Raw genomic sequence first — 12574 nt, 5'->3', positions numbered from 1 at the left:
TGGGACCGAATGAAACTTCAAAGCTTTTGCAAAGCAAAGGAAACTACAAACAAGAAAAAAAGACAACCTTCAGAATGGGAGAAAATATTTGCAAATGAATCAATGGACAAAGGATTAAACTCCAAAATATATAAACAGCTCCTGCAGCTCAATACTGAAAAAGCAAACAACCCAATCCAAAAATGGGCAGAAGACCTAGACAGACATTTCTCCAAAGAAGACATACCAATACCAAGAAGCACATGAAAAGCTGCTCAACATCACTAATTATTAGAGAAATGAAAATCAAAACTACCATGAGGTATCACCTCACACCAGTTAGATTGGGCATCATCAGAAAATCTACAAACAACAAATGTTGAAGAGGGTTTGGAGAAAAGGGAACCATCTTGCACTGTTGGTGGGAATGTAAATTGATACAGCCACTATGGAGGTTCCTTAAAATACTAAAAATAGAATTACCATATGACCCAGCAATCCCACTACTGGGCATATACCCAGAGAAAACCAGAATTTAAAAAGACACATGCACCCCAATGTTCATTGCAGCACTATTTACAATAGCCTGGTCATGGAAGCAACCTAAATGCCCACTGACAGACGAATGGATAAGGAAGTTGTGGTACATATATACAATGGAATATTACTCAGCCATAAAAAGGAACGAAATTGGGTCATTTGTAGAGACGTGGATGGATCTAGAGACTGTCATACAGAGTGAAGTAAGTCAGAAAGAGAAAAACAAATATCTTATATTAACGCATATATGTGGAACCTTGAAAAATGGTACAGATGAACCGGTTTGCAGGGCAGAAATAGATACACAGATGTAGAGAACTACAGTATGGACACCAAGGGGGGAATGTGGGGGGTGGTGGTGGTGGTGGGATGAATTGGGAGACTGGGATTGACATGTATACACTAATATATATAAAATATATAACTAATAAGAATCTGCTATATAAAAAAATAAAATAAAATTCAAAAAAACCCAAAAACAGTCTGGTATTCTCACAAAGACAGACACATAGATCAGTGGCACAGGACAGAGAGCCCAGAGGTAAACCCAAGCACCGACAGTCAATTAATCTATGACAAAGGAGGCAGGAATATACAATGGAGAAAAGACTGTCTTCTCTTTTTTTAAATTTTATTTTATTGGAGTGTAGTTGATTTACAATGTTATGTTAGCTTCAGTTGTACAGCAAAGTGATTCAGTTATACATATATTCATTTTTTAATATTCTTTTCTCATATAGGTTATCACAGAATATTGAGTAGAGTTCTCTGTGCTATACAGTAGGTCCTTGTTGGTTATCTATCTTATATACAGTAGTGTGTGTATGTTCATCCCAAGCTCCTGATTTATTCCCCCACTCCATGTTTTCCCTCTGGTAATCATGAGTTTGTTTTCAATATCTGTAAATGTGTTTCTGTTTTGTGAATAAGTTCACTTGTATCATTTTTTTCAGTTAGATTCCACATATGAGTGATATATGATATTTGCCTTTCTCTGACTTACTTCACTTAGTATGACAATCTCTAGGTCAATCCATGTTGCTGCAAATGTCATTCTTTCTTTCTTTTTTATGGCTGAGTAATATTCCATTGTATATTTGTACCATGTCTTCTTTATCCATTCCTCTGTCAATGGACATTTAGGTTGCTTCCATGTCTTGGCTATTGTAAATAGTGAACATTTGGGTGCATGTATCTTTTCAGATTATGGTTTTCTCCAGATATATGCCCAGGTGGGATTACTGTATCATATAGTAGTTCTATTTTTAGTTTTTTAAGGAACCTCCATACTGTTCTTCATAGTGGTTGTACCAATTTACATTCCCACCAACAGTGTAGGAGGATTCCCTTTTCTCCACACCCTCTCCAGCATTTACTGTTTGTAGATTTTTTTCTTCAATTTATTTTTTGGCTATGTTGGGTCTTCTTTGCTGCGTGTGTACTTTTCTCTCTAGTTGTGGCGAGCAGGGGCCACGCTTTGTTGCAGTGTGTGGGCTTCTCATTGTGATGGCTTCTCATTGCAGAGCATGGGCTCTAGGCGCAGAGGCTTCACTAGTTGTGGCACACGGGCTCAGTAGTTGTGGCTCGCTGTCTCTAGGGCGCAGGCTCGGTAGTTGTGGTGCACGGGCTTAGTTGCTCCACGGCATGTGGGATCTTCCCGCACCAGGGATCGAACTGTGTTCCCTGTATTGGCAGGCAGATTCTTAACCACTGTGCCACCATGGAAGTCCCCAGAATATCTTACTGTACAAATTTAATGCCTTTCCATTTTAACTAAGCATTTCTCATGCACTTTGGCTGTAACTTTTGCAGTTCAAGGTGCAACAGCAAAACTGGCACTAATTTTTCTCTCTCCACCATTTCAGATAGATTTGTTCTTACCGTAGATCTTAACAACCTCAGCATATGATTTTTTTCTTTCCTCACTAGGAGCTTTCACCTTTTCACTTAAAGGAAGCGCTTTACAGTTTTTCTTTGGCATATCCCGATTGCCAGCATCAATACTCTTGCGCTTTGGGGGCATTAAGTAAAATAAGGGACACTTGTATACCAAGCACTGTGATACCTTGACAGTCAATCTGATATATCTGATGAGATGGCTACTAAGTGACTAATGGTTAGGATACACTGGACAAAGGGATGATTCTCATCCCTGGGCAGGATGGAGCAGAACAGTGAGAGATTTCATCATATACTCAGAATGGCAGCAAGGCAGCAATTTAAAACATGAGGTGTTTTTCTTTTTGAATTTTTTTATACAGCAGGTTCTTATTAGTTATCTTTTTTATACATATTAGTGTATATATGTCAATCCCAATCTCCCAATTCATCCCACCACCACCCCCAAAAACGTATGAATTGTTTGTTTCTGAATTTCCCATTTAATATTTTTGGACCACGGTTCGCTTTGGGTACCTGAAACCTCAGAAAGAGAAATCAAGGATAAGGAGAGACTGCTGTACTGTATATGTAGACGTGGGCATGTGTATTTGGGAACTAGTTCAGGCTCTTAGCATTGAATACCTAGTAAACTGATGTCTTCCGGTCTCTTTGTCTACTTCCCATTACAAATCTATCCTGTACAATACCCTTTCCACTTTCTCATTTATCCACTCAAAAATTGAATGTCTCCTCCATTCTTATAAAACCAAATTCAAATCTGTTGACATGGCACTTTTAACCTTGTTTTTCACAATCTCCTACCCCTGGACTCTCAACCCTCTATACTCTGCACCCCCTTACCGCTCAACCCCTACCCCTATCAATTTTAACCTACCCAAATCCTGTCCAAAGGTTTTTATCCCTTTTTTGGAATGTCTATTGTCTTTATCAATTCTATTAATTATCTACTGCCATTTATTGTCCATTGATTTCTCAACTGTTTATCTCCCAACTGAAGTACAATTTCTTTTAAGAAATTCTTTATATGAGACTGCATTTATGACAGTCCTGAACTCATACAACCAAACTCATGTATTAATGTGCTCTTGTGTCAATAGTTCCAGATGATTACATAATTGTAAAATATTCAATAATCCTTGTTAGTAACTATGCTTACAAATTAAAAAAAAATAAATAGCAAGTACTAAAAGGAGCAGGTTAACCTGTAACTACATAATTTGTAAGTTTAATGCTTATAACAAAAACATTTCATATCCATTGAATATTTGTTAGTGAGCCTTTGTATTGTTACCCTTTCAATTTCGATGGCAATTTTTACCCACATTTGTTTTCTTCCACACCACTGTCCTGTAACCTGGTCACCCTGCACACTAGGAACACGTTAAGCTGAAATTTCCCTTTCAGTGACTGAAGTCCAACTCTCTTCTACATAACCCAGCTTAGCACAGAAGGGGAGGCCATATGCACAAAACAATGAACTAGATATTAAAATTAGTTTATTTTTCTACTTAACTTTTAATAAATGAGAAGAAACACAGTAGTCTGTCTCATAAAGAACATTTATAATACATAACAATCCATAAAGCCTCATGGTGAGGTAGGAACAGCTTTGGAAACAACGCACAGTCAGAAAACATACAAAAGTTAGGTAAAATGTTGCAGCACTAAAGACATTTTATCTGCATCTGCATTTCATGAGATGATAATTGCATTTAACTGTGCCACATCTGGCCCAAAGGACACCCTATGGCAGACACAGAACAACACAACATGTAAGTTTCATAAAGAATCACAGAATACACTGATACACTTCATTGTGCTGTTTCAAGGCAGAACCATAACATGGCAATTTTTTGTGTCTTTTTATATATAACCACATATTAATTGTATGTTACATTCCCTTCAGCATCTTTTTGCCAAAGACACTAAACCATAAAGTTTTTGGTTTAAAAGTTTAAATTGAATGACATACAAAAAGCTCTTGTGCCAGTGAAAATGACTGCTAAGTATTCCAGAGCTTGTTAGTAAAACTAAATAGCATTGTCACATAATATTGGTAGAGCTACATCAAAATAGTGCTATTACAATTCCCATTTCAGATGGTCAAACACTGTATGACAGTTTCAATTTAAAAAACGAGAGACCCTCCACCTTCCCAAGAGTTTTAACACTGTTTTATGACTTAAATGAAACTCTATTAAAATAAATATTTCTATATGGTAGGATTCTTCTCCTTATTTGCGTATGTATGAACATCTTAGGACAGCAGGTAAATGACATTTCATCAAATGGTATCTGCTTAAAAACGGTAAAAAGCTTCAACTCAATACCAGTTAGCCTACTAAATACTTCACATTAGATTCCATAGGACTTTTCCCTCAAAACTTTCAAAACTTCAAAATTAACTGAGGATGTTACCAAAGATACAAACATATTAACATAGTCTTCTACCTGTTGTGACTTTCCAAGGTGCTCTTGATGGAAATTTTTCCTGTTCAAATTACATACCATAGTTATTCAAATATATTGTTTTCTAAAATGTTAAAATACATACAGCAAAGTGTTTGTGAGTTTCTGACTATTCTTTTAGGTTCTAGTCCATACTTTTAGAGCACAGATGCTCTTCAAAAAAAAACCTTATTAAAAAATCATATAAACTAAAACGTGACAATGGAGAATTAAATCTCTCTCATCACTAAGGCGGCATTTGGCTTGGAAAAAATGTCTGGGTTGGTTTTAATTCAGGCACATGTAGCACCTCCTTCTTACTAAATTGAGACAACAGACACATTTCTAAACACATATTCTAAATACACTGATCTTGCTCAAATATAAAAGAGCCAGCAGGCGAGATGCACCTCCTAAAACTGATGCAGTGTTATAAAACAGCATTTAAATATTGGGTTTAAGTCTCCTAATAATTCATGGTATTTCCCTCATTTTCTTGCAGGAAGGAATAAGCTATTTTGGAAAAGACACTTAAATCCCACAATATTTAAATATAAAAGCATTTTTAAAAAAGATAATGCTAATATAGCTAAAAATGGGTTAGAAAGTGCATTGTAAAGAAATAAATAATTCTCTGCTAAAACTCAAAAGGTGAGTCAGTGCCCACTGATTTTGCTATTATGACAAAAGTCCTTTGAAAAAAGAGAATCCTATGGTACCACTTTGTTACATGAGTTACTTAAAATTATCAAAAGTGAAATAACTGAAATCTAAAGGCTGTTACTTTCAAAGCACTTTTGGAAAAAAAAAAAAAAAAAAAGCCCTTGTCCCATGCTTATACACCATTTTAAAAAATCCTCATTCAGTCGATGTCTTATGTATTACACAACCTTTAAGAAATAGACCCAACAGAGCATTGTAAAGAAAAACTCACTGAATGTAATATATTTTACCAGTTATCCTTTTGTATCATTACTGACATGTTTCTATAACATAAACTGTTTTGAGATCTTCAAAAAATGGTTCTGTAAAGTGTTAAATCAGGAATGTACATGATACAATTTGAAGCTTTCTCTTGTTCACCCATGAGATTCCCCAATTTCATGTTTAAAAAAATGTTTGCAAAATTCAAAGTAACTACCCAGTTTAGGAATTGAAATACACAATATCAGAGAAAAGTATTAAATGATAAAGATGTATTGCAAATTGGCAGGTTATGGTTTTGGCCCATTATAGCAAATGTGAACTTACAAACTGTGTTCCTAAAATTACCTCATTCTCACTGGAAAAATCGGGTGTTCTTAAATAGGCCCATTGCCAGCAATAGGCTTATACTAGGAAAAAAACACACCATCTACCACAAAAGATCATCCCTTTAAAAAGTTAACTGTCAAATGCCACCATTTTCATCTTAAGACCCATTAGATAATGAATTATTTCAAATCCCAAAAGGTAGCCATCCCAAAAGTAGTCAGCTATAAAAGTTACTAAAGTAGTCAGGATACCTCGTTTCTAGAAAAATAGAGCTATACATGATAACTGATATTAATATTCATCCTTTTGAGGACAAAAATCGAGTTTCTTCACAAAGCATAACCCCTCCCTATCAAGAAAAATATAACTTAAATACCCTTAAATAATACTTGTGTATGGATTTGGAATCCATACCAACAATGAAATAGCTAAGAACAATTTCCTGTGTAGATATTATGGCATCTTGCAAAATAAGCTACTATTGGAAGATCTGAGCAATGTCAAGACAGAATGACTTACAGAATCTCAATTATTAATTGTGCCTTAACTAACTTTGCTTTTTGAGAATTTAGTATCCAAATTGCATTAACCTTCAGATTCCTTTTTTCTCCCAAGTCAATGGCTCTTGGCAGAGCACAGGCATTGCTGGTTGGGCTCAAAAAGCTCTGTTTGAATCCATTCATGATTGGTCACTGTGAAATGACTAACTCTGAAGTTATTTTTAAAACCCACAGTTTAAAAGATTAGATTAATAAGCTTTCATTTAACATGTAGTTATTAGATTAAATTTAATGTCCTTAAAAATATTTACTGTATAAATTTTATGAGTAAACTTTCAACTCAATGTTCCCAATGCCAATCTTTCAAAGAAAGTAATGCTGGTGAACATGTCCATGTTTTAGACCATGTTTTTTTTTTAAAAAAAAAAAAAAGGTTAAAATTCTCAGAATAATTTAGAAATGTAGTTTGAATATTAACATACAAAAATCTAAATATTTAATTTGGTAAACTTTCCTCCCTGCTCCTACTCCTACTCCCCATATGCCCTATTATATGTACACTACAGTTCAATTTGTTAATTATTTCACTATTTGTTAGAATAATACTCAGCAATATAAGATACAGAATAGTAACTGATCTTCAGTATCATAAATACCCCCATGTGAAGAAAAAAAGGAACTTTTCCTAATAATTTTCATGAGTCATTCTTAAAATATGTTGCCATTATGCTATGCAATGATCTCAAAGGGCAAGTAAATATTACATAAAATGTCAAAAGAAGCAAACCTGTTGATGATTTTTAAAGTTCCAGCATTTATAATTCTAATAAACAAAATATAACACTGGGGGAAAAGAAAAGCAGAGAAATTCCAGTAACAATTTTAATTTATTTATCCCCCTAATTTTTTTACCATGGAAAAACTGGAAATCAAATGTCATATAAGGTTTATACTTACTTTAAACAAAAATGTAACATAGTGTTAAAACTGGCTTTCCAAAACTGTTACAGCATAGCTGTACTCTGCACTAATAATCACAAAGTTGTAATATAGAACTCTGTTAAGCAGTCCCATTATGTTCTTACAAAAATAGAATTAAACTGTGTGACCAGACAAGGACTTCAATTACACTACTTGGCAAACATAGAATTTCAATGGAGTCTTTTTCCTCTTGCAGTTTAAAGCAAAAGTCAAATATCACATCTTTTCCAAGACTCACAAAGATGATTCAGGTTGTTTGTTTGGCATTTTTTTAATCTCTATCACAACAGCAGGGATGTTTTCAACTTTAGTCCTCCTGGGCTGCTTCTCTAGATTGTCACTAAATTCTAAACAAGAAATGCTAACTGTTGGGGCCTTTTCTGCATCCTTTCCAGATTGGGCTTGTGGCCGTGTCCCACAACATTGCTTCAAAGCACACTGAGTTCTGCAGGCAAGTTCACATGGGACTACACTTGACTTAGAGCCTACACTAGCAAATTCAGGCTGAATGGTAGTAGCGTGAATTCCGTGATTATGGAAAACGTCTTTAATGATCTTAGCCACCTGCATGTATGATGTCGGGTCTTCACATTTTATGTGAGCAGTGGCAATGATTCTGCTTCCAGCAAGTTGCCAAACATGTAATTCATGAACTTCCTCAACTCCTTCAACATCTCGAAGTTCTTTTATCAAATTTTTGATATCAATTTGTTTAGGAACAGTTTGGAGAAGAATAAGAGCAGACTCCTTAAGTAATGGATAAGTTGTGTAAAGAAGTATACAAACCATTACAATACAAAGAGTTGGATCTAAATATAGCACCCAGCAAGGACCAGCCTCATAAACTGTTGCATGAGTACTATTAATTAATTCTACAAATGCTTTGCAGGGGTCAGGGGTACATGGGTTCACACACATCTCCCCTTCAGGACAACCTTCCCAAGAAAAGTAAAAGACTAAGGCATTTACTACTACAATCACTGAACCCAAAGCATCTCCAAAGACATGCAGAAAAACTCCACGCATGTTAAGCTGTCCAGCCTTATCATCATCATCTTCCAATTCCACCTGGTCAGGTTCTCTGATAAGATTCCCATTCACTTGTACTTCCATTGCATCATTTCTGGACTTTTCTGGATCTACAAAGAAATAAAAATTCTGTATCAAACACATCTAAAGTGTTTATATAAACATTCTTGCCTAATTCCATTTAAGTGATAGAAGTGAAAATTTTTAATAAAACGTAATAAGAAATGTGCTCGGAGCGATTTAATATACATTGACATACTGGGAACAAGCCAGGACATAATGGTCAGGGCTAAATTAAGTCATTAAGATGATATTGCTTCCCCATACTCCTAACCACCCTCCTCTCCTACCTTCCCACCTCCAAATAAAGTTCACCTTTTCTGTGGGGGTGGGGTCCTGTGAACATTCTCCTATACTTGTTGGCATACACCAAAAAGAAAACAAAATTGAACGCTATCACCCAAAATTAAATGCAAATATGGATAAGTCTAATACAAATGGCTGACCTGACGCAGAGGTCTAGTCACTTTTCGTAGTCATTAAGGTGTTATGGTTAACTTTTAAACTTTTATCATTTATATAAATGATAGAGTCTCTTGATAGAAGAAGTTTAGAAACTGACAAATCAACAATAAAAACCTATCAGCAATCACAGAGACTTCAGGAAAAGTTGGAACTAAATGATCACTATCTACCCTACTAGCTCCTAAACCAAACGTGCGGATCCTTTAAAGGAATTATACACACCAGAGCAGCTTAATATTCTTTGGAATAACACCTGGCAGAGTGGGAGTGAGAGGAAATTCAATTGTTTATTAAATATTTTCAATGTACAACTCGAATTTCATTAACATGATATCCTGCATCTTGGAAAGAGGAAAACTGTCTATGTGGTATCATACAACTAGGTAAATAGATGTAAATGGAAAAAAGTGGAAGGAAATACACCAAATTGTTAACATCACTGAGCTTGGGTAGTAGGGCATTAGGTTGATTCCTTTACCCGTCTCCTTTCTTTCAACATTCATTTCCCAATTTCCTTCAAGCGCGCTTAATGTTTAGAATGAAAACTATCCATTAAAAATATAAGATGAATAAATTACCATCACTTTTATCTTAGTACGATTATGAAAAATCCTAAGTGAAATGTTAAACATGCCCATACAGGTTCTAAGTCTAGGATTTTCAGGATTAGGTTTAGATTTTAGAAAATTAACTGAAACATACATTGCTGCTCATGACAGAAACCTTTAACGAGGGTTTTGAGCTCAGGAGAGTCAATCACTAGATAGCCCCGAATACAATATTAAGGAACTTGTTTGAAGGGCATAAGAACTACTTGGGCAGAGCAAGGTTCCTAACAGCCAACAACTAAGGACCAAGTGGGGATTCTCTCCGTTTCCCAATAGGCCCAAGAAATTAGCATTTTTTTGATCCTGCTAACGCCAAAATCAGACAGCCTCTTGAAACGACAGCCTGTAAAGACTGTTAAGTGCGGTTGCGGACCGCAGCGGGCTGACGGTCACCTCCTGACCTTTTGCCCGCTCTCACCACCACGGTGCCCATCTACAGGAGCCGCTCCCCCGGCTCCTGACACCGGGCTGAAAGGGGGGCCGCGTCCTCCGGGCGAGGCGGGGTGTGAGTGCCGGAGCGGGAAGGAGTGGCCAGGTAGGCGGCGCGGCGCGGTCGGCTCCGGCACCAGGGGGCGTGCGGGACATCCTGCCCGGGGCCATCCCGGGGTCTGGGCTCCCCAATGCCAACCACCTGCGGCGGCGACTTTCTCTCCTCACCTGTCCGGTCCAGTTTCAGCCCGTTGGAGTTGCTGCTATTGGCCACCAGGATGTTGGTCTCCTCCTGGTCGGGACCCTGCTCACCTGGGGCCCTGTTGTCGCTACCCCCGGTGCGGGGGCTCTTGCCGCGGCCCCCCTTGGGGAGGCCGTGGCTGTGGCCCCCGTGCGAGTGGCCGTGGCCGGAGTCGTTGCCAAAGCCGCTGTGATGGTGGAAGAGGCAGAGCCCCAGCACGTTGACCACCAGCCCCGCCACGCCGACCCCGAGGACCACCAGCGGCTGCTGCATCTCGTGCGGCTCGATGAAGCGCTCGATGGCCTCTAGCAGGATGGCGAAGCAGAGGCCGGTCAGGAAGATGGCGTTCACCAGAGCCCCCATCACTTCGGCCCGGATCCAGCCGAAGGTGTTCTTCTGGGTGGCGTGGGTCCGCCGGGCGAAGCGCTCGGCCACCAGCGCCACCACCAGCGCCAACACATCCGACAGCATGTGGAAGGAGTCGGAGAGCATCGCCAGCGACGAAGTCACCCGGCTCACCACCACCTCCAGGACCATGAACATGAAGGTCAGCATCAGCATGCACAGCAGCCGGCCCCGGTTCCGACCCCAGCACCCCATGGCTGCGGCTCAGGAGCCCGCCGAGCGCGGCCCGGACACTCGTGAGGTGGCGGCGGCGAGGCGCCGAGGGCCGGCGACCCGGCGACGGAGAGAGGGCGGCGCGGGGCTCTCACCGCCCGAGCCGGGCCGCTCGGGAGTCTGCCGTGGGGCCTCGGCGGCCGGACAGGGGCGAGCCTGGGGTCAAGCCGCCGAGCCCCCGCGCCTGCGGGCGTCCCCGGCGGGCCGGCGGCGCGCTGCTCCTCAGGCGTCCGTCCTCGGAGCCGGCGCGGAGGCCCGGCTCAGCCCCAGTAGCCCCCACACCTAGAGCGGGCGGCGGCGGCGGCGGGGAGCTGGGGCTCCCGGAGCCCGCGGACGGAGAGCCGGAGCAGGAGCAGGCGAGCGGCGGGGGCGGGCGACCAGCAGCTCCGCGCTGCAAAGGCTCCAAGCATCTGCGGGCTCTCCGCGCAGGTCTTCCCCTCGCTGGTCTCCCTCCGGGGTCGCTCGGACCGAGGAGCCAACGCCTGAAGAGCTAAAGAGGCGGCGGCCACAGCAGCTGCACTCGGCCCGGTATCGGGCGCCTTCTTCGCCCCCCCGCCTTTGCAGACGGTTTACAAAAAAACTTTGCTTTGCACTCGGAACCCCCGTTTTCACACGGACCCGAACGTGACAAGGCCTCGCCGTCCCGCCCACCAGGCCCGGCAAGCTTCCCCATTGGCCAGGACCCCCTCACGACAGCTGTCGCGCCCCGCCCATCCGCGCTCGCTATTGGATGGAGGCTCGTCGGGGCGGGAGGGGGCGGTGTCACAGCGCCAACAGATGGGGGGCGGGGCCTTTCCCTTCAGGAGCCGGGCGTGGGCCGGGGGCCGCGGCCGGGTGCAGCGATGGGCGTCGTGGGGGAGGGAAGGGGGCGCGGGCCGCGTGCAGCAGGAGGGGGAGGGACAGGGCGAGGCAGGAGGGGTCCCCCAGGCGTGGCGGGGCTTTTGCTCTGGGGTTGCGGCTTCTCGCAGCCCCCCGCCGGCCAGCAAACAGACTTTGATCCTCCGAGCCGGGTCCACGTGGGGCGGGCCGCGCGGCCGCTCTGTGACAGACGGCAGCCTGGGAGGGTCTGGGAGGGGGAGCCCTTGTGTGCGGGGCCCTCGGGTGGTCGCTCCTGTCCGGAGAACCGAGATTAGGCACACAGACTCATAAACAAGTGCAGCACGTAACTTGTGACTCTGCTCAACACCGAGCTGAGGAGTTAGTTCAGGGCGGTCCTGCGAGGGGATGGACGGAATCTTTGTAAATGTTTCAATAAAGCAAATCATCCCTATCACCACCATCCCCAGGAGAGCTTGTGTGAAGTACTATATTTCTGTCACTGATTATTTAGGGACCATTTAGGGTACGGAGTTAAAGCAGGAGAAACCTGGGTTCTGGTCCTTGCTTTGCCACTAGCCAGCTGTGTGACTTTGGGCCAGTCAACCGATCTCTAGACCTGTTTCTCCATCTATGAAGTAAAGGATTGGACAAGAGGAACTCTTAAGATTCCTCCTGACTTTAAAATTCTAAGGCTCTATGAC

The 12574-nt window shown here is 41.7% G+C and overlaps 1 protein-coding gene across 1 annotated transcript; it reads right to left on the bottom strand.

Moving 5' to 3' along the window:
• Positions 1-3900: 3900 nt before the first annotated feature.
• Positions 3901-11639, bottom strand: SLC30A1 (solute carrier family 30 member 1). Its single transcript, XM_036870410.1, has 2 exons — positions 10424-11639; positions 3901-8743 (listed from the first exon to the last, which is right to left on the bottom strand). Exons 1-2 carry the CDS (start codon positions 11034-11036, stop codon positions 7839-7841), a joined length of 1518 nt encoding a protein of 505 aa, XP_036726305.1. The 5' UTR covers positions 11037-11639; the 3' UTR covers positions 3901-7838.
• Between the last annotated feature and the right edge of the window lie 935 nt (positions 11640-12574).

Source organism: Balaenoptera musculus, chromosome 1 (assembly GCF_009873245.2).
Source record: "Balaenoptera musculus isolate JJ_BM4_2016_0621 chromosome 1, mBalMus1.pri.v3, whole genome shotgun sequence".
NCBI classification, from domain to species: domain Eukaryota; kingdom Metazoa; phylum Chordata; class Mammalia; order Artiodactyla; family Balaenopteridae; genus Balaenoptera; species Balaenoptera musculus.
This window is presented reverse-complemented; position numbering and strand designations above follow the sequence as displayed.

Bases quoted from the DNA above. Each gene is read 5' to 3' on its own strand.
- SLC30A1 (XM_036870410.1), bottom strand. From the start codon at position 11,036: ATGGGGTGCTGGGGTCGGAACCGGGGCCGGCTGCTGTGCATGCTGATG. The intron at 8,744-10,423 runs GTGAGGAGAGAA...ATTTCTTTGTAG, and splicing joins GCTGAAACTGGACCGGACAG to ATCCAGAAAAGTCCAGAAAT.